The sequence below is a fragment of the Choloepus didactylus genome, chromosome 10 (assembly GCF_015220235.1).
Source record: "Choloepus didactylus isolate mChoDid1 chromosome 10, mChoDid1.pri, whole genome shotgun sequence".
In the NCBI taxonomy this organism is placed as follows: Eukaryota; Metazoa; Chordata; class Mammalia; order Pilosa; family Megalonychidae; genus Choloepus; species Choloepus didactylus.
This window is the reverse complement of record NC_051316.1, coordinates 20,323,720-20,344,118: the sequence shown is the minus strand read 5'-3', so window position 1 is coordinate 20,344,118 and position 20,399 is coordinate 20,323,720. Positions and strand designations below refer to the sequence as shown.

The 20,399-nt window shown below is 45.2% G+C and overlaps 1 protein-coding gene across 1 annotated transcript in view; it reads left to right on the top strand.

The window, feature by feature from the left end:
• The first annotated feature begins 8,659 nt into the window (after positions 1–8,659).
• The window catches only part of ROR2 (receptor tyrosine kinase like orphan receptor 2), a 258,944-nt gene continuing 247,204 nt past the window's right edge, over positions 8,660–20,399 (top strand). Inside the window, exon 1 of the mRNA XM_037798256.1 lies at positions 8,660–9,035. Coding sequence (XP_037654184.1) covers positions 8,939–9,035 — 97 coding nt within the window. The 5' untranslated portion in view covers positions 8,660–8,938. The remainder of the gene's footprint in view (positions 9,036–20,399) is intronic.

Sequence of the window (20,399 nt, the reverse complement as noted above, 5' to 3'; positions counted from 1 at the left end):
TTGCTAATGCTGCCATTTGTTGGGGACGATTAAGGTAGCATGTATAAAATCCAACCTCAGTGATGCCGGAGATATGCAACATGACCACTAGGGCTGATGCAATAGCGGCTTAAGTTGCCCTCAGCCTTCTACGGAAGTGATAGCCGTTCACGCCTAAGATTTGTGCCTAGAGTGCTAGCTTTACTACCTGCCTTCTACCCCAGCAACAGTAGCCACCAATCCTGTGCTAGCCTTACATCTGCCATCCGCCCTAGCAACAGCAGCAGCCAATCCTAGACTGCCACCCGCCTTTGCAGCCACCAATCCTAGGCCGCCACCCGTTCGTACTAGCCACTCCCTCTACCTTAGAGTATATATACCCTGCCTCTTCAATAAAGTTTTGCAGCTTGATCAGAAACCTGTCTTGCTGTCGTTCCTCGCGTCTCTTGTCCCATACCATTCCTCCCTCACAGGATTTGGAGCTTCCGTTGAACGTCCCGCCGGCCGGGACACCATTAAGCAAAATACCAGAAATGAATTGGCTTTTATAAAGGGCGTTTATTTGGTTACACAGTTACAGTCTTAAGGCCATGAAGTGTCCAAGGTAAGGCATCAATAATCACGTGCCTTCACTGGAGGATGGCCAATGGTGTCCAGAAAACCTGTTAGCTGGGAAGGCATGTGGCTGGCGTCTGCTCTGGAGTTCTGGATTCAAAATGGCTTTCTCCCAGGATGTTCCTCTCCAGGCTGTAGCTTCTCTCCAAAATGTCACTATCAGCTGCTCTTGGGGCATTTGTCTTCTCTTAGCTTCTCTGGAGCAAAAGTCTGCTTTCAAAGGCTGTCTCCAAAATGTCTCTGTAAACTGCAGCTCCTCTCTCAGCTCCTGTGCATTCTTCACAGTGTCCCTCTTGTCTGTAGCAAGTTTGTTCCTTCTGTCTGAGCTTATATAGTGCTCCAGTAAACTAATCAATGCCCATGCTGAATGGGCGGGGCCGCACCTCCATGGAAATACTCAAAGAATTACAATCTAATGAACAATGATATGTCTGCCCACACAAGACTGCATCAAAGATAATGGCATTTTGGGGGACATAATACACTCAAACTGGTACAACCTATGCCAGAAGATACAGACATGGCTCTGCTAAATACAAGGGAAACCAGGAAATAAAAATTTTTAGCTAAGCACATTGTTACTCCAATCAAAATTGGGGCATTGTTGTTAAGGAATAAGGGGAAAGCATATATGAAGTAAGCCACTATCAGGGTTTATCACACATATTGCTGAAATGAATTGTAGTATAACAAGATAAAGTTTTCATAAACTTATATGTACCTAACAATATCACCAAGAAATACAAAAAGCAAAACATGACATGATTATAGGGACAAATTTACAAAATTCAGAATTGCAGTGTAAATAAGCCTTTCACACACTGATAAATCAAGCAGGCAAAAAAGTAAGAAAGGTAGAGAAGATTTAATCTATGCTACTCAAAGTTTGGTCACTGTACCAGTTGGCTACAAGGTTAGGAACTTATGCCAGAATGTAAATCAATTATGCCACTAAGCACACTGTTTAGATCAGTTGACAAATTTTTCATATCAAGACTTTCTTAACGAAGGAAGCTATGTGTTGTTTTACATTTTTTAAAACTTTATCAAAAAATTAAAAAAAAAAACATTTCAAATAAAACAAGACAAAGGAATAAGAAAAACAACTAACCTAAAATGACTACATTGCTTCCAGCATGTTCCTACCATACCCCAAGAAAATTAACAAAACACAGTCATTCCTGAACATTCCCATATCATTAAGATTACCATCAATATCTTATCTGTTCTTATTTGATATATCATTCCCCCTTAACTGGTTGCTGTCTATCTCTAGGTCCCTACATTCTACAATATATGACAATTATTTTTCATTTTTCACAGAGTTCACATTAGTGGTAACATACAATATCTCTCTTTTTCTATCTGGCTTATTTCACTCAGCATTATGTCTTCAAATTTCATGCATGTTCTCACATGTTTCACGACCTTGTTCCTTCTTACTGCCGTGTAGTATTCCATCATGTGTATATACCACATTTTGTTTATCCACTCATCTGTTGAAGGACATTTGGGTTGTTTCCATCTCTTGGCAATTGTGAATAATGCTGCTATGAACATCAGTGTGCAAATATCTGTTTGTGTCACTGCTTTCAGATCTTCTGGGTATATACTGAGAAGTGAAATTGCTGGATCATAGAGTAACTTGGTAACTAGTTTTCTAAGAACTGCCAGACTGTCCTTCAGAGTGGCTATACCATCATACAGTCCCACCAATGATGAATAAGAGTTCCAATTTCTCCACATCCTCTCCAGCATTTGTAGTTTCCTGTTTGTTTAATGGCAGCCATTCTAATTGGTTTTAGATGATAGCTCATTGTGGTCTTGAGTTGCATCTCCCTAATAGCTAGTGAAGCTGAACATTTTTTCATGTGTTTCTTGGCCATTTGTATTTCCTCTTCAGAGAACTGTCTTTTCATATCTTTTGACCATTTTATAATTGGACTGTCTGTACTACTGTCATTGAGTTGTAGGATTTCTTTATATATGCAAGATAGCAGTCTTTTATCATATACACTGTTTCCAACTATTTTTTCCCATTGAGTTGCTTAACGGTTTTTCCCCACAAAAGAATGAACTATTACTCTTTAACTTCCCTATCAAGAAAAACATTCTACCCTCATCATTAACAAGCCTAAGACTAGAGCTTTGAATTGTAGGGGCCTCCTGACTCTTGAGATTACCACCAACTGGGGTGCAGAGATGCCTCTTTAAATGTGCAAAATGAAAAGCTACAAAGAAAGGCATTGTTGCCTTCACCTGACCCCATTTCCTGACATGGAGATTGGAAAATTAAGATAAAGTTTCTTTAATATAATGACTACCCTCAAGCTTTACAAACTCCTAAAATTAGTAGCTATTGGTGAAAACTGGAATCCTTATTTAATAATTTTTGAATCTGAATTTCTGGAGACAAGAAAACCTATTTAAATTATAGATGGAAATAAATGGTTTTAGATAAAACATACTCTGCAAAAACACAATAAATATGGATAAATGTGTTATTTCAAGATGAGCATGGAAAGATTCATTCAGCCATATAAGCACGAAATGGAGCATCTGTCAGCATGATTTTATAAACATTTGCTATACATTAGAGAGAAAAGCATGAGAATATTAAATGAAAGAATTTGTTTTGTTTGCCCTAAATATCAGAGTTCAACAACACATCAGCATTTTCCTTCTTCCTTTTGTCCCGTTCTCCCTTCCTTTCTTCCTTCCTTCCTCCATCCATTCTTCTCTCCTTCCTCTCTCCCTCTCTCTTCTCCTCTCTTCCCTTCTGTCTCCCACCCTCTTTCCCCCCTCCTTCTTTCCCTTCCTTCATCTCTTCTTTTTCTTCCCTCGCTCCTCTCCTCCCTCTTTCCTTCCTTCTCTCTCCTTTCCACCATCCTTTCCTTCCTCCTTCTCTCCCTTCTTCCCTCTAACCTTTCCCCCTCCTTTCCTTTTACCAACAAATATGCTGATACCATATCACTGGTATTGCTGGTGACACACCAGCCCCTTCCTAATGGGGCTTCAGATCAGTAGGGAAAATAGACCCAAATCAAATAAACATACCAAATATGGGTCAAACTATAACAGTGATTGCTCTTGGGTAGCGGTCCATGCACCAGGAGTAGGTTTACATGGAGCCCTGACCCTGTTGGGCAGTGATGGTGACAGAGAAGGTATCCCTGAGAAAGTGACATTCAAGGGGATGAGTACAAGTTACCTAAGTTCAAGAAGTGAGGGACAGAGTGCTCCAGGCAGAAAGAACAGTTTCTGACAAGGCCCCTGGTAGGAGGGAGCTCCTCTGTGCCCTTCAGGAAATGAAAGATCTCCATGGCTAGGAAGCAGGGCCCAAGGAGAACAGAGTTCAGACAGTTGAGGTAGGGATCAGTCCCCAGGATGACATAATGTTAAGACCTCGGTCTTTAACTTAAAAACGCTGGCACGCCATTGGGCTGCGACTTGCTTAGACTTGGCTTTGAAAAGATCTTCCGGTTTGGGTGTGGAGAGCAGACTGGAGCTGGGTGAAGGCAGAGATGGAGAGAACAGATCAGAGGCTTTTCTGCTGGCAAGAAATGATGTTATCTTGGGCTAGGGTGATGGCACCAAGAGAGAGGCATCCAGAAGGTAAAACCAGTAGGACGTGGTGATGGGTTGGACGTCAAGATATATGCCATCATTATTCATCAGGAAAATGTAAGTTAAAACCACACACTGGCTACCATGGTCATCGGGCTGGTCCTCAGACACCCCAGGCTCCCTCTGGCCTTGGGGCCTTCACACTGGCTGTTTGCCCTGCCTGGAATGTTCTTCTCCAGATATCTGCACGGTTCCACTCTAGCTGCCTTCTTCCCATCACTCTTGCTTGCACACCTCATGCTCATTTTCTCTCCCCATTGCTGGCTGCCTCCCATGAGGATAGACATGGCTGTTTTCCAAAAGGGGAGTGTGGAGTCAGCTTCCAGTAATTTCTGTCCCCTGGTACACGTGCTACTGTTAGTGCCCTCCCATAATGAATAGGGCCAACTCAGGGTACTAACAGGATATTAAGGGATGACAGCATGTGACTCCCTAGGCCAGGTTGTGACAATGTTAACTATTACTTGAGCCCTGTGATCCTGGAAAATGGTGAAGGTTAAGAAACACCCCCATTCTTTGTATTCTGGAAGATGCTTACTGCAAAGAACCCCCCTCCCCATATGATTTAGATGAGACTCACGGATGCCCCCCTATTTAGCTATGACAAGGCCAGATACAGACCTTCCATGTTCCCACTCTTTGCCTCAGAAATGATTAACTGAACTGCTTGTCCCCAGCATTCAGTCAGAATGAAATGCTTGTTAACCACACTTTGGTGAAGCTTTTCCCTTCCCCAGGCCCTGGAACTCTAAAGGTGCCTCCCAGAAAATAGGCTGCTTCACCCTAAAATATTCCAAACTATTATCTGATCACGCCAACCTTTCATCCTACTTTCCCACCCGCCATTCTTTCTTCTTTTTGAAAGAAAAACCCCCTTTGCCTAACCTTTGAGACACCTGCAGACCTTGTGGCCAGAGTGTTCTCCCTATTCCAATATCCCCTCCCTCTACTGCCCTACCCCCTTTCCCTTCTTGCAATAATCCTTTTGAATGAAGTCTTTCCTTCCTAACTCTGGGTTTGTTTTTCATGGACAGTTGTAATAAAAAGCAGTATGGCTCCTACCTGGCTGTTTTTTAGATTGCTCCCTCTGGGGAAGCCAGCTGCCATGTTGTAAAGGCATTCAAGGAGAGGGTCACACGGTCCACGTGGCTGGGACATGAGGTCTCCCCAGGCATGTGAGTGAGCCACGGCAAGGAGTTTTTTGCCCCAGGCCAGCGGTCAGATGGCTGCAGCCCTGGATGACATCTGGCTGCAACCTCATGCGGGACCCCAAGCCATAACCATCCAGCTAAGCCACTCCTGAATTCCTGACCCACAGAAACTATGTGTGATGATAGATGTTTATTGTTTCAAGCTGTAAAGCTCTGGGGTGATTTGTTAAGCCGTGACAGAGATCCAGTAGAGATTGGAAGGAGTAAGTAGTCCCAGTGTGGCCTTGGATGGAAGCATTCTGCTAAATAATTGAAAGCTCATATTTTGACTCCTCCCATTTTGCTTATAGTGTTTATCTTTCAATTCTGAACTGCAGAAAGGAAAGGGCAGGCAGGAGGTATAGATATGGAAACTTTGGAGAAAGAAAATTGCTGAAAGGCACTTTTTAAAAAAAAAACTTTAAGGAATAGTGCAATATTACCTACATTTCTGATCTCTACGCAAAAGTACATGTTCTAGTAAATACATACAATGGAATACAATTCAGTAATAAAAAGGAATGAAGTTCTGATATGTGCTACAATATGGATGAACTTTGAAAACATGCTAAGCTTGGCGTAAGAAGCCCAACACTGAAGGACAAAAACTGTATGATTCTACTTACATGAAATATCTAGAATAAGCAAACTCATAATGACAGAAAGTAGATTAGAGGTTACAAGAAGTAAGGCAGGTGTGGTGGTTTGAAGCTGTATTTACTCCAGAAAAACATGTTCTTAAATCTAATCTACTCCTATGGGTATGAACCCATTTTAAGTAGGACCTTTTGATGAGGATACTTCAGTTAAGGTGTCACCCATCTCAATCAGGATGGGCCTTAATCCTATAGCTGGAGTCCCTTATAAGCAGAATGAAATTCAGACAGAAGAAAGCCACAGGAAGCAAGAAGCTGAAATCAAGGAAACAGAAGAAAAAGGAGAGGCCACTAAGTAGCCATCGTGTGAATTGCCACGTGACAGAGGCGCTAAGGACCAAGGATGGCTGGCTGGTAGCCCCAGAACGCTGCAGTCTTTGGGGAGCTGCAGTCTTTAGGGAGAAAACATCACCTAGATGTTGCCCTAATTTGGACATTTTTCCAGTCTCAAAACTGTGACCTAATAAATTCCCATTGTTGAACCTAACACATTTCATGGTATTTGCTTGAGCAGACTAGGAAACTAAAACAGGAGGTTTGGGGAATTATTGTTTGGGGTGATAACAAGTTTTGGTAACAGATGGTGGTGATGGTAGAAAAACATTGTAAATGTAATTTAATACTTTTGAAATTGCACCTTTAAAAATGGGCAAAATGGCAAACTTTATGCTATGTATATGCTGCCACAATAAAATTAAAAAAAAAATGTGTCTCTTTCTGTATATTGTTGCTTGAACTCTTAGATCAGGTTTGTGGGGAACCCAGTCATGTGACAATCACATACAGATGAGGGGCTGAGGCAGGATTAGGTCATTTTCCCAAAGGAAAAAACTTACACCAAGAATAAGTGGCACAGCTTTAACTGAATGGTTGTGGAACTATAATCTTAAACGATGTGCAGCAAAAAGGAAAAGATGCTGAGACCTGGGTGTCTGAGGTGCACAAGCAGCACGGAAAGGTCCAAGCCTTGTGGATACTTATTTTTGAGGGTAGGGCTTGGCGGCCCCGTTTTATTTTCATTAGATCCAGAATGGAAGATTCTGGGAAAAAAAAAAGTGTTGCAAAACCAACTCTTAAAATCTTATTTACTCTAAAAGCATCCTGGAGATCCCCCAAGGGAAGGTAAAAAAAGATGAAAAAAAGATGAAAAAAGATGAAACAACCACCAGCAGAGCAGGCCCCATTTAGATTTCATGGCATTTGGGGTCCATGGAAGCTTGGCAGTGATGTTACCACCCAGCAGAGGGCCTGGGGGTCTTCTATTCTCCCCCTGGGGGATTCCTGGGAGTCCACGGCCAGCCCTAGTCACAAGGCCTCTAACGTGAATAAGGAATGAAAACTGTGAGACATTTCCCCCAAACAAATTCAGCAGAGGCAGTGCTAGGCCTAATCCATTTTAACAGGGGGTAATGGGGCAGGGCTGGCTAAGCCATTTTGTTAGCACAGCACAGCAAGGGAATTTTTATTTTCTGATATATCTGAGGCCCATTGAGGGGAAATTATAGGGAGACTAGCTCAGGGGTCTCCAGGTCCAGCACCCAATGCCAGGGCAGCTCCCTAATTCCCTGGAGCTAGCCGGAAATGATACTTGAACAAAAACGCAAAACAAACTGCTTGATACTCGGTTTAAAAATAAATCTCATAAAACAAACAAACTGAAATGCGGGCGAATCCCAATCCAAATCCTTTCCTCCAAGAGAGGAAAAACAAAGAAAATTCCTAAGTTGCAAACAGGAGGGTTAGGACTTCAAATTCCAGTCCGTTGCATGTGTTAAGCAAAACCAAGAATAAGCAAGAAAATATGCTATTTGAATTGCGTTCAAAATGTCTCTTACAAGTGAAGCAAATTACTTCTTCATGTTCCGGGGGCTCTGCAGAGAACAAATAGTGTTCTGACTTTAATGGGTAAAATTACACAATTTGCTTTTAACAGTAAACCAAAAGCCACGGAAGCTTCAGATAGCATCGCGCTCCCGAGGGCTCCCTGCACGCAGCCCCACTCGGCAGCAGTTTTTGAGCGTTTCTGAGAGACACGGTGACGAGGAGGGTCCGGGGGGGCGCCAGCAGCGACCCAGCCTCTTTCTTTTCTTGAACATTTCGATTTTCCAAGCCCTCGCTTCTCCTCCTTCTCCCGCACTGCTGGTTTCTGGAACGAGGAGGCTCTGATTCGCCCCTGTGTGGGCTGGCGAGGCGCAATGAAGCCCGGAGTTACTAATTTGTGATCAACGTCCCCGGGTGTCCCGCCCCCTGAAGGTGGGTGGCAACTACCCCGGGCGCCTCTGCGGAGTGGGTAGCCCCGGCGATGTGCAGCTGAACGCTCCCAAGGCGCCATCTCTGAGTTTAAGTTTCCAGAGGCGCAAGTCCGAGGGAGGCGCGGTAAGCCCGTCTGCGGACCGGGCGGCTGTCCCCGTGTCCCCGCTTCCTGCCTGATCCCCGCGGGGCCGCGCGGAGCCCGTGCCCCGCCCCGCCGCCAAGCGCGTCCCTCCGGCAGGGGGCGCCGGCGCCGGCCTTGCTCTGCCCAGTCGGGGCGGGTGAGCTGGGGACCCTGCCTCCTGCGCGCCCGCGGTCCGCCCTCCGCGTTCATCCCGGCGGCCGGCGGGACGCTCAAGCCCGCGCCCCGGAGGCTCTCCAGCCAACTCGCGTCGCGGCCAGCGCAGAGCAGCACATCCGGCCCAGGAAACTAGGAGGAGAACAAATTTCTCGAAAGGAACCAACTTGAGAAGAGCTCGGGAGAAAGGGGAGCGGACGCACGGAAGAAAGGGGTGGTGGCGCCCGGCCCCCGCGCGCCACTGCGGTCCCGGAGCCCCCGCTCCGGCCAGAGACCCTAGCGCGGCGGGCTGAGGGCTATCCGGCCCCCCCACGGCCCGCGGCATGGCCCGGGGCGCGGGGCTCCTGCGGCGGGCGTCTCTGTGCGCCCCCGCCGTCTGGGTGGCCGCTGCGCTCCTTCTCTGCATGTCCAGGACTTCAGGTAGGAACCGCCGCCCCTCTCGCCGCCCCCGCTGCTCCCCCCTTCCGAGGGCAGAAGCTGGGCACACGGCGCCCGCGCGTTCCTTTTTTTGGTGATCTGGCGGCGTGACCATGCTCTCCCCAGTCGTCGTGCCAGCGTCCGATCTCCCGTGGGCACCCGCAGCCGGCGGACGGCCCTGCACGGAGGGCAAAGCCGGGGCCTAGGCGCGCGGGCCCCTGCGGAGCGCCTGGCGCCAGCCTCGGGCCCCACTCCGCGGCCCACGCCCCCGGCAGGGGCTGGTTCTAATAAGACGCGCTCTGGGGACTGTTAAGTGTTTCCAGAGGCGGGAGGCAGGGGCGGGCTGGGGAGAGTGGCGGCGGCAGGCGCCGACGCCCGAGGGGAGCCCCTCTCTGGGGGTTTCCGAGAATCGTTTAAGTGTGTATGTGTGTGTATGTACGTGTGAATGTATGTGCGCGCGCGTGCGCACCGTGCCAGCACCGGGGGCTCCCATTCTGGTTTTGGGACAGCAAACGTCTCCGGTGATTCTGAGTCTTGACTCTGGGCCTTTCTCCCCGAGGTTGCCCTTCTAGGGCTCGAGGCTCCCGTGGATCCCATCCGCCCCGGTGTTTTCGCTTCTCGAGACGTGTGAGGGTGATGCCATGTGGGCGGCCTGGTCAGGCGAGGTACCCTGAGGCTGCGGGGACCGCGCGCCCTTCCGGATGGGTGGTGGGGGAGCCCGGCAGCTCCCTAACCCCTGCGCCCCCGCCCCACCAGTTGCCGTCTTGAAAGGGGCTTTTGCTTCCCTCCTCTTTGCTCTTAATCCATCTTGCCCACCGCGCCAGGAATGACCGAAGCGGCCTGTGCTGTGACTCGGGTCGGGGGTCCCTGGGCGCGCAACTGGTTGTTGAGGGACTTGGTCGTCTTCGGATCACATCCTGGAACTCGGGAGGTGGCGCGCGTCTGGAGGGGCCGGGTCTGTCTCCCCGGGCTGTATTTTTCACAAGGGACATCCGCTTCCCCTGCGGTGCCCTGAGCTGTTTCGGGAGGCGTGGATCCTGGGCTTTGGATCCCGTTCCCGTGACACTCAGTCCCGGGGCGCGCGATACCTCTGGAGAGGCACGGAGGCCGGAGTGTTCCGAGGGGGCGGTGGTGGTGGGGATTGGCATAAAGTGCCGGGAGGAGGCAGCACTCATTCATCCAGTCGGGACTCCGGGTACACCTCCCGCCTGCGCGCCTCCCGCCGGATTCCGGGCCCCCTGCCGGCGTGGGGGGAGGGCAAGCAGTCTCCCCTAGCCGGGGAAGTTTGGAGACAGAAGAGATTTGCCTTAAATTACACCGAAATGTAAGATGCGCCGTTTACTGTAATGACCTAGATGCACGTAAATGGGTTTCTAGCATTACCTCCTCCCGCCCGCATTCCTGCAGGGAGGTGAGAATTAGGGGACCAGTTGCAGGTACGGGGGTGGGCTTCAGGTTCCCCCGAGTCCTGCTGCGAACCGTGCGTTGGCAGTATCCGGTCCTCCCGCGGGTCTAACCATCCCAGCTTAGCCCGCCCAATGGAAAGAAATCAGAAATGCTGAGGAGCCTTTCCTGGAGGGCGTTTTCGTTTAAGCAGATGCTGATCATGCGGATATTACTGATGACTTGATTTGAGAAGCAGGTTTGCAGATATATCGCTGTTCATTAAAGTGTAAAGCCGCTTTGGGTACACGGTGAAATGGTAAATAAGCTAGTAAATTCTTGCTAAGCCAGTAAATTCTTGCTAAGCCCATCTGCAGGATTTCCATCACTAGTGAAGTCTCTGTCGATTTCGCACCCCCCATCCACCACCCCGTAAGAGTTTTAGTGTCTGGAGGTCTGTTTCCTCGGGGTGGGGGGAGACAGGAGGGGGCGTTAAATACGTTGACTCGAAGTGCACATGCGAGTATTTGCTGGTGACCACACTGCGGTTAATTGAGCTACAAAAACTCCGTCTTGCCATCCGTGTGCCTTGGGGGCTTTGGTTGCACGGGTTGGGGGTGTGGGGTTGCTCTGGTGAATGGTTGGAGATGTGTGATAAGAGAAAGGTTGAGAGGTCTGTTACTTAAATCAAAGATGTCAGGAGAACCGTAAAGATGCTCACGTTTCTGGTGGAGTCGTTTGAACGTTGCCTCATTTCCTGTCGGATTTAAGAAAGCTCTGATGAACAGAGCAATGCAGTGTCATTTTCATCTTTGAACCCTGTGCCAAGGTAAATTTTTTTCTTGTGAAATAATAATAATCTGTAGAGGGGAAGCTGGTTATAATCCCCTTCCCTCTGGAGGAGCAAGGGTAACTGCAAATCCAAAGAAGTGATAACTCATGAATATCTAATAATATATGAATAAAATTATGTATCACACTAAATTTGGGTGTTCAGCATCTTTTCTGCTGTGAAGAGGAATCTGTGTAATCTGAGTGTATTTTGTGTATAAGACGAAGGAATCATGAGTTGCCTTAGACACCCCGTTCCCTAAAGACATGTACCTGATAGGAGACTGTGTATCCCCTCCAAAGATAGGCAAGGAATGGTGGAATTTGGGGATCCATCATCCCCCCATTTTGACCCCATCCCTGGAGTGATGGTCATAATATATAATGATAGTGAGCCCTCCAGAAGAAAATCAATGAAAACGTCTTGAATAAGAAGACTTCGTGGAAAAAGAAAAGCTTTTTACGTATATAGTAAGACAACATGTTTTTCTTATTATGGCTGTGTACAAGGCAAAAAAGAACTACACATTTGAAAATTTTCGATATTTGATAACTAGATCACGTTTAACCCTTGTGTGCCTTAACAGTAGCGATCCTACCTGACATTCGAAATAAGCCATTATACTTAAGTATTTATCAGAAACCGCGATGGGTGACTCTGAGGCTGAATTTTTGGTTAGAAAAGCAAGTTATAGTTACAAAACTCACAAGTACTCTGCTTAATTTTCTGCTTGCGAAAAAACCCAACATGGATTTTAAAACTTGCATTTACCAGGGATAGTTTTTGGTGACGTGAATCTGCAGATTGATATGACAATGTGAGACGCCCTTTCTGTTTCTGTGGTTGTATCTTCTGTTATTTATTCAAAGTACAGTTGTAATTGGTGTTCTTATGTGAATATGTGTATTCTGATGTGTTGTGCAGTGAATTACTTGTTGCCCAGTGAAAGTTTAGCCTTGGTTTAACCTCAGATACATTTTGAGCCTGGCAGAGTCTGGATTTTATCCATTCTTCCCTTTGTAATCTGTTTTTCTCAAGTCAGTGGGATAGAAACACAGGAGTGGGGGGACAGCTGGTCTGACAGGTAGAAGAGATTAATCTCATTTAGAAAGGTTTCAGCTGGAGAACTGGCACGTCTTTAAAATGCATTCGTAGGAGGCCAGGATGTGAAAAGTTATCATTATCATTGAAATGGGAACTGGGTGTGAATGGTTTGGGATCCTGCATCTGGAGAACCCTGGCCAGTGTGAGTGAATCTGATTAAGCACCGGAAATTTGTGTAAGCTCTGTGTTCTTTTCCCTTGGAGAGTTCTAATTATGTAATTTAGAGTTATACTCAGGTTGAAGAAACTGGTCTTCAAGGTCTACGACCATCCCCTGAAATGGTTTGTTGACGCCAGAGGCCTTTTTGTGTATATCTGGTCCATTTCAGTGATCCTAGAGTGAGAACGGTAGATCTCCCTGCTCCTTCTCCCCTCCCCCACTTCCTTCTTCCTCCATCCCCCATCACGTGTCAGCATCCTGTGGTTACCACGTGGCCACGGGCTGCAAAGCTGGGCCCCACTGGTCCCTCCTCAAGGATGGCTCATCTTCCTTGCCCTGAGTTGTTGGCTGTGACTCTGTTCCTTGTAAAGAAAGTTAGCATTAAGATAGTTCCTTCCTTGGGGACCCTGCAGTGATCACCGAGTGGATCCTGTGAACACCAAGCTTTCAAGGCTTCAGAGAAAAGTAACCAGTGGGCTTGGCTTTGCAAAGTAACCATTGCTGGTTGAATCTGTTTTTTTATTGGTTGTACTCCTGCTGCATGGCTACTAGCAATTTCATGAAAGGACTATCAGGCTAAGACGATTGGTTTTGAAAACACGGCTTCTCCGTGACCCTTTGGATTCTTTGGTTTTGCATTGTTCACCAACTGTGCCACAGTAACAGAAGTGTTAGAATTTCAGTATATGGTGTGGGCTTCTTTGTTTTGAAGTAAAGATCTAAGTGGCAAATGTATCTTTGGCCCATTAATTATGGCTGCAACTGGCTGGGGTTTTATACCACTCTCCTTTCTCTAGTACGTATTTATTTGGTTTTGTCAAGGAGCTTGCCAAGTTGGAAATAAGGGCAGGACAACCTCTCTTTGCAAGTGCAGTTGCAATAAAATACATCTGGGGGTGTAATCTGTTTAAAATCGTATTAACAGAGTGGCAAAGTAGTTGTGGAACAATGTCAGGAATTTTCATAAAGCTTTTCAGAATCGAGAATTGTGTTGGTGTGGTTTGCACCCTTTTGGGGATTTCTAGAGTTTTTTTTTTTTTTTTTTTCCTTTCTTTTTTTTAAATACTAAAGGGAATGAGATAATTAAAGCACGGTTTGGCCTAATTCTGCTAAGTTGCTTATTTTCTAGAAAGTCTTCAATTCCACTGGGAAATGGGATATGTGTTTGTGCCTTTAATTGTCTTTGGAATGAGCTTCAGTAAGCACTCTGTCACTTCTGAGATGTTATTGTGGGGGAGAGAATGTGGCGGCTTCTTCACTATTTCCAGGCGTGGGGGAGGGTTCCTCGATCCCAAATGCTCTGAGCCTAATGGTTTCCACACCCAGTCGCCCTCCTGGAGGGATAGCTAACACAATATGCACTTAAATTGTAGAAACATTTTGGCCTAAACTCCTCATTACAGACCTGTGCTGTTGAATATGTTGGTTGCTAGTTACATTTAGTTAAGTGAAAATGAATTAAAATTAAATGCAGAAGGATGACAACACTCCTAGAACCACCGGGAAACACCGACCCCCAGAAGCCCCTGGAAACACAGACATGCAGTAAATAGGAAAATTAAACGGAATTGAAGATTTACTTCCTCCCTTGTACTAGCTACATTTCAAGTGTGCAGCAACCCCGTGGGACTGGCGGCTCCCGTATTGGACTGTGCAGATATACAACATTTCCATCATTGCAGAAAGCTCTGTTGGCCAGCGCTGGTGGAGACTTCCCTCATCTTTGTCCAGGATGGGCATGTTTGTCACTGTTGCTTCTCGGCAAGCCCAGTGCAAGGAGGAGCTTCACCTTGTTTGCTTAGTTTTATTGATTGATTGTGGGAAACTTGAAGGCAGAAACGAACTGGATTTACTCTCATCTGTGAAATCAGAGTGGGCTTAGCAGATGTGTGATGAGAAGTCCATAAAAACTTAGCTCTAGGTGCTTGCATGTCCTACATATTAATTTGGGGGGAAATGTTAGTTTTTAAGTGTTTGAGTGTACTTCTTTGGCACGGGGGTGGAAAAGTTGATGTGCACACACATATCAGGGTGTGTTTGGGAGAGGCAGCACCCTGACTTCTCTTCCCTGTAGCTCCAGGGCCAATCAGAGCACATGGGATTGCGGCAGTCAGGAACTGTTTACACCTATTAGGGCCGAGGCGCCGGTAATGGAAGATCTTCTGATGGTGAAATGAAACAGATGCCAAGGAAGAACGTTAAAGGTGCAGATTCAGAATATATAACAGTCCAACAGAGTTTCTGTTTGGGGAGATGGGAAAGTTTTGGTCACGGATGGTGGTGATGGTAACCAACGTTGGGAATGTAATTAACGCCACTGAGTTGTCTCCTTGGAAGTGGTTAAAGCGGGCAATTTTAGGTTATGTATTGTAGAATAATCACACCCACACACCCACAAAACCATGTGTGTCGGGGTGGGATGGTGGAGATAACCAGACAGGAAAGGTCAAGGAATGTTTCTTCCTTCTCTTAGTTCCCAGCACCGTGCCAGGCACTCTGAGAGATACAAAGGAAATTGACCCCGGAAAGACCACGATTGATGGAGAAGGGGCAGGCGATATGACTTATGGAGAAGTGCTTACAAAAATTAAGTGTCCCTTCCTGGGTGCTGACTCTTCAAGTGCCGTCAGTTAAGATTTGCGAAACGTTTTCTAAGGAGAGTTGAACTTGAGCAGAGCTGTGGTGCATAAGTGAACCCATGACAATGACAGGCAGCAGCCCACAGTCACCCCGTGGACTTGCACAGAGAGGGCAGCAAAGATATAGATGCAGGAAGAGCAGTGGGAACCCAAAGGTGGAACCCAAAGCAGTTGGTGATCTCCTGGGGAATGGGGCATTTGTTGTTTGGAATGCATGGAGTCCAGATTTGAGCATCTGGGCTCAGCAGATGTATCTGGGATTTGCTGTGATAAGCAGGAGAAGGGGTGGTAAGCAGGGAGGGGCAATGCATACTGCATGAGGAAGCACTTGGGGCAAATTGTGAAAAATGAGTGAATCTGAGCAAAAAAGCAGAAGGGTGGTTGTATGCACTGTTATTGCAACTTTTCAGTAGATTTGAAATTATTTCAGAATAAAGAATTTAAAAATATTAAAAGGAAACCAATGCATGACTGTAGCCAGTGGAATTGACAGTAGAGTTTAGCAGATTCTCTTAGAAAGACTCAAATGGGAAGGACATTACTGGAAGCAGTGTCAGGCAGTTGCTGGGGGACTGTCACACCTTTGAGGCCAAACAGCTTTTCATTGAAGGGACCATAAGTCACAATGGCTTAGTCTAGTTTCTGGATTGCCAGAACTACTTCTTTTTTTTGGTAAGCTTTTAATTATAGAAAACTTAAGATATACATGAAATCGGAGAGACCAGTACAGTGGACCCCTGTCTTAGCTTGCCAGGGCTGTGCTAACAAATATCACAGACCAGCTTGGCTTAAACAACAGGAGTTTGTTGTCTCACAGTTTTGGAGGCTGGAAGTCTGACATCGAAGTATCTACGGGCCATGCTTTCCCTTAATTCAGCAGCATTCTGGTGGTGGCTTGCCAGCTTCCATAGGTTAGTCCCTGCCTCCATCACATGGTCACCTGTCACTTTCCATCTCCTACTAAATCCAGATTTTCTCTGCATATGAGGACTCTAGGGTCCACCCTGATTCCTCTCGGCTTCATCTAACTAGGACCTTTGAAGATCCTGTTGACAGATGAGTTCACACCTGTGGAAACGGGTTGGAACTCAAACATACCTTTGTGGGGACAGGATTCCATCCTTAAGAGCCCTCTATATTTTCCACCCAATGTCAACAGTATTCATCATTCTCTGGGATTTATTTCATTTTTCCTGGCCCACATATCAGATCCTAGGCAACTTGATTGTTTTACCTGTAAATATGTCAGCATGAATGATAAGAACTCTTTTTTCATATAATCTCAATATTATTAGCACATTAGCCATGATTCCTTACTGTTATCTGATACCCCGACCATCCTCAGTTTTCCTAGCTATCTCAGAAATGTTTTTTTTTTTTTAAAAGATATCATTGTAGTAACATATATTTGCCATTTTAGCCGTTTTCAAGTGTGCAATTCAGTGGCATTAATTACATTTAAAATGCCATGCAAATACTCACCGCCAACCATGACTAAAATTTTTCACCACCCTGGAAAATGGCCTTTTAGAGTTGATTTCTTTGCAGGTGGAGCCAAGCAAGATGCACCTATTAATGTTGGTTTCGTGATCTTGTCTTCTCCCTGTCCTTCGTCGGAATTGCCCATCAGCCAAATCCTGGGATTCCTATGGGCCGCTCTAAATTCCAAAAGATGCTGGTTTTCTGTGCTTCCCAAAGGGAATGAGAAGGGAGAGAAGACAGCAAGGGCTGAGGGGCCTTCCAGCTGTGTAGTGTGCGGTGTGGGTGTAGGTGGGTGGGAGGGAGCTCCCTTATTCTTTGGCGGAGCCGGGAGTCCCGTGTTGGAAGATTAGGAGTATCGTAACTCTTCTCCCTCTTGGAGAACGGCCATGCACATGCATGTAGGGAGGGTCTCAGGTGTTCAGCTCTACCGGAGTCCAACTCCATTTAACTTTAACCGCTTCATTACACAACCCCTTTTGGTAAGGTGCTCCTATGACCACGTCAGGGAAAAATGTCTTTCAGTGTGGAATAAGCCATTTTTAAACCCTTGTCACCCTCCATTGTTTTATCAAAACAAAAATAATATTAAAGTGTAGACAGGGAGGCAGGAAGGCATGTTAGTGTTCGCTTATTTATTGCCCCCATCCCCCACCTTTTCACCAATAGCAACAACCACAAAAGGCCCAGGTTTCTGGTCCTTGGTTTGGGAGGCTTTGGGGTACCACTTGAAACTTCAGACCTTTGGGTGGAGAGAAAATTTTTACATCTAGAACCCTAGAAGATGTAAATAGGTAAAAATATTGAGACCATATAGACCAGTATCCAGAATATGTAAAGAACTCCTAAGATAAATAAGAAAAGGTAAACCACCCAGTTGATACATGGACGTGGGTAGCTTACTGGAGAACAAATACAGAATGCCAAAAATGTACGAAAGGAGTTTTGGCCTTATTAGGATTCCAGAACATACAAATTAAAAACAATCATCATATGCTAGTTTTGACCCATTAGATGGGCTGAAGTCAAAGTTGGATACTTTGTGGTCTACTCTGAAAGAAAATACACTGTATGGTATGTGAATATATCTCAATAAAATTGAATTATTAAAAAAAAAAAAAGAAAATACATGTGTTCCTAGAGGCATGTATAAAGCTGCTTACTATAGTGAAAGGTGTTAGTGTTGTGTTAGTGAAAAGTTGGAAACACCTGTCACCTTTTAACAATGCCATTTCTAAATATGGATTATTTTATATAGTGATTAAAATGAATATGGAAACTTATAGATGCTAGTAGAGGGAGATCGCAAAGAGTGATTGGTGAGTGGGGAGAAAATTAAGTTACAGAAGGATTTGTACTGCATAGAATTTATCTTAAAAAAAACCCCACCTCTTGTCCCCCAGACTGTTTCTATAGACATATGAATCCCTGGAATAAGCTCAAACATTTTAAGATCTTTAAAAGTTTTTCTTTAATTTTCAACGCTTCAGACCACCAAAAGTGGTTTTCCTGGGGAAGAGAAGGAAGAGGTTGACATGAAGGGTATTGGTCAAAGGAAGCTTCTTTAGCTTTTGTTTATTGTCAGCAAGGAGGCTGCTTTTGTATGTCATTGAAAAGATTTAGGAAGACTTCAATTTATTGACCCCATTTTTTTAAGCCCCTAGGGTGGACATTTACTTCTCTAAATTGAAATAAATGAGTAGGAGGTTGCTGCCACAGCTTTTTGCCTTTTCTCCCTGTGATGGTTAGGTTTATGTGTCAGCTTGGCCAGGTGATGGTGCCCAGGTGTCTGGTCAAGCAAGCACTGGCCTAACTATTACTGCAAGGACATTTGTGGCTGGTTGTTAAATCATCAGTTAATTGACTTCACCTGTGACTGATTATATCAATGAAGGGTGTGTTTTCTTCAATTAGAGAATGCAATCAGCTTGATTTAATCCAATCAGTTGAAGACTTTTAAGTGAGAAAGAGAGAGACCGTCACTTCTTCAGCCAATGAGTGAAGTGTTTCCTGAGGAGTTCATTGAATGCCTTCATTGGAGTTGCCAGTCTGCTGCCTGCCCTTTGGAATTTGGACTTGTGCATCTCCACAATTGCATGAGACACTTCTATAACATCTTATATTTACAGATATCTCTTGTTGGTTCTGTTTCCCCGGAGAACCCTTACTAGTACACTCTCATTGTCTTCCTCTTAGCTTTTTTTTTTTTTTTTTTACATTTTATTTTGAAATAAATTCAAAGTTATAGGAACAGTTGCAAAAACAATACAAACCCCCTACACAGAACTCCAGCATTCCTTGACCCCCCCCATACCCTGATCCACTAACTTTAACATGTTGTCACACCGCTATTTCTTTCCCTTCCTCTCTCCCTGTCATCCATCATCTATTGCTGTCTTCTGAACGTATGAGAACTAGCTGCACACATCCTTGAACAAACATTATAATTCACATATACACTTCCCATGAACAAGAACATTCTTTTATGCAATCCCATTAAGCACAGCTAAGACAAGAGATTAAACAATGATACAAAGCTTACATTCTATATTTCCTTTTCCTTATGTCTCAACTGTGTCCCTTTGAGCCTCCTGTCCTCCATCCTCAGATCCCATCCAGGGTCATCCTTGGCCCTCTTAGCTTTTTAAAAAGTCCTTGCCTGGCTCTACCAGAGGGCAGGTGAGGGGAGAGCTTGGGAAGTCCATTCATTGAGTAGACAAGCTCATGGGCTCTTTGGGGATGGACCTTTGGTGCGTTATATGAACAGCTGCTGAAATGGAAGGTTTGAGGTGTGGGAAACTCCCTTCGGGAGCCCTCTGTGTTTTTGGATTGTCCCTGAGGGGAGTTTTTCAGCTTCACAAAATTTGACCCAGATTTCATTTTTTTACATTAATTTTTTAAAAACTGTCCTAAGAACTTCCCCGTTTGCGATTGCTTCATCCCAGGCCAACGGGATTCTCTGAATTTGGATGTGGGAGCAGCTGCCCCTGTTGAGTTCTAGAATCCTGAGTTTATGTGGCAAACTGTTTAAACACTTTGCTCTTGTGTAAATGGCCACAAGAATCAGAATTTTCTTGATAGTCTGAAACTAAAACAAAAAAACAGGAAATCAAAAAAGATGCTGAGGTTGGCAGTTCCTCACAAAGTTAAATATCGAATTACCATACAACCCTACAATCTACTCTTAGATATACCACCCCGAAGAATTGAAAGCCTGGGCTCAAACCGACACTTGCACACCAGTGTTCCTAGCAGCATTATTCACAATTACCCAAAGATGGAAGCAACCCAGGTGTCCGTCAACAGATGAATGGACAAACAGTGTGTGGCATAGCCATACAATGGAACATTATTTAGCTGTGAAAAGGAATGAATTCCTGAAGCATGGGACAACATGGATGAACCTTGAGTGAAAGAAGTCAGACACAAAAGGACACATGTTATATGACTCTACTAATATGAATTACCTAAAGTAAGCAAATTCACAGAGACAGAAAGTAGATTAGTGGTTCTCAAGAGCTGGGGAAGGGGGAATGGGGAGATATTGGTTAATTGGTGATGAAAAAGTTTTAGTAGTGGATAGTTGTGATTGTAGTGCAACACTGTAATTGTAATTAATGCTACTAAATTGTACACTTAAAAATGGTTAAAAAGACAAATGTTATGTATATATTAAAAAAAAGTATATTGAGGTGGAAATAGGATTGGAGGTCTCTTTTAAAACTTGCACTTTCAAGTGTTTTATGATGGTTACTAAGGCTCACCGTTGTC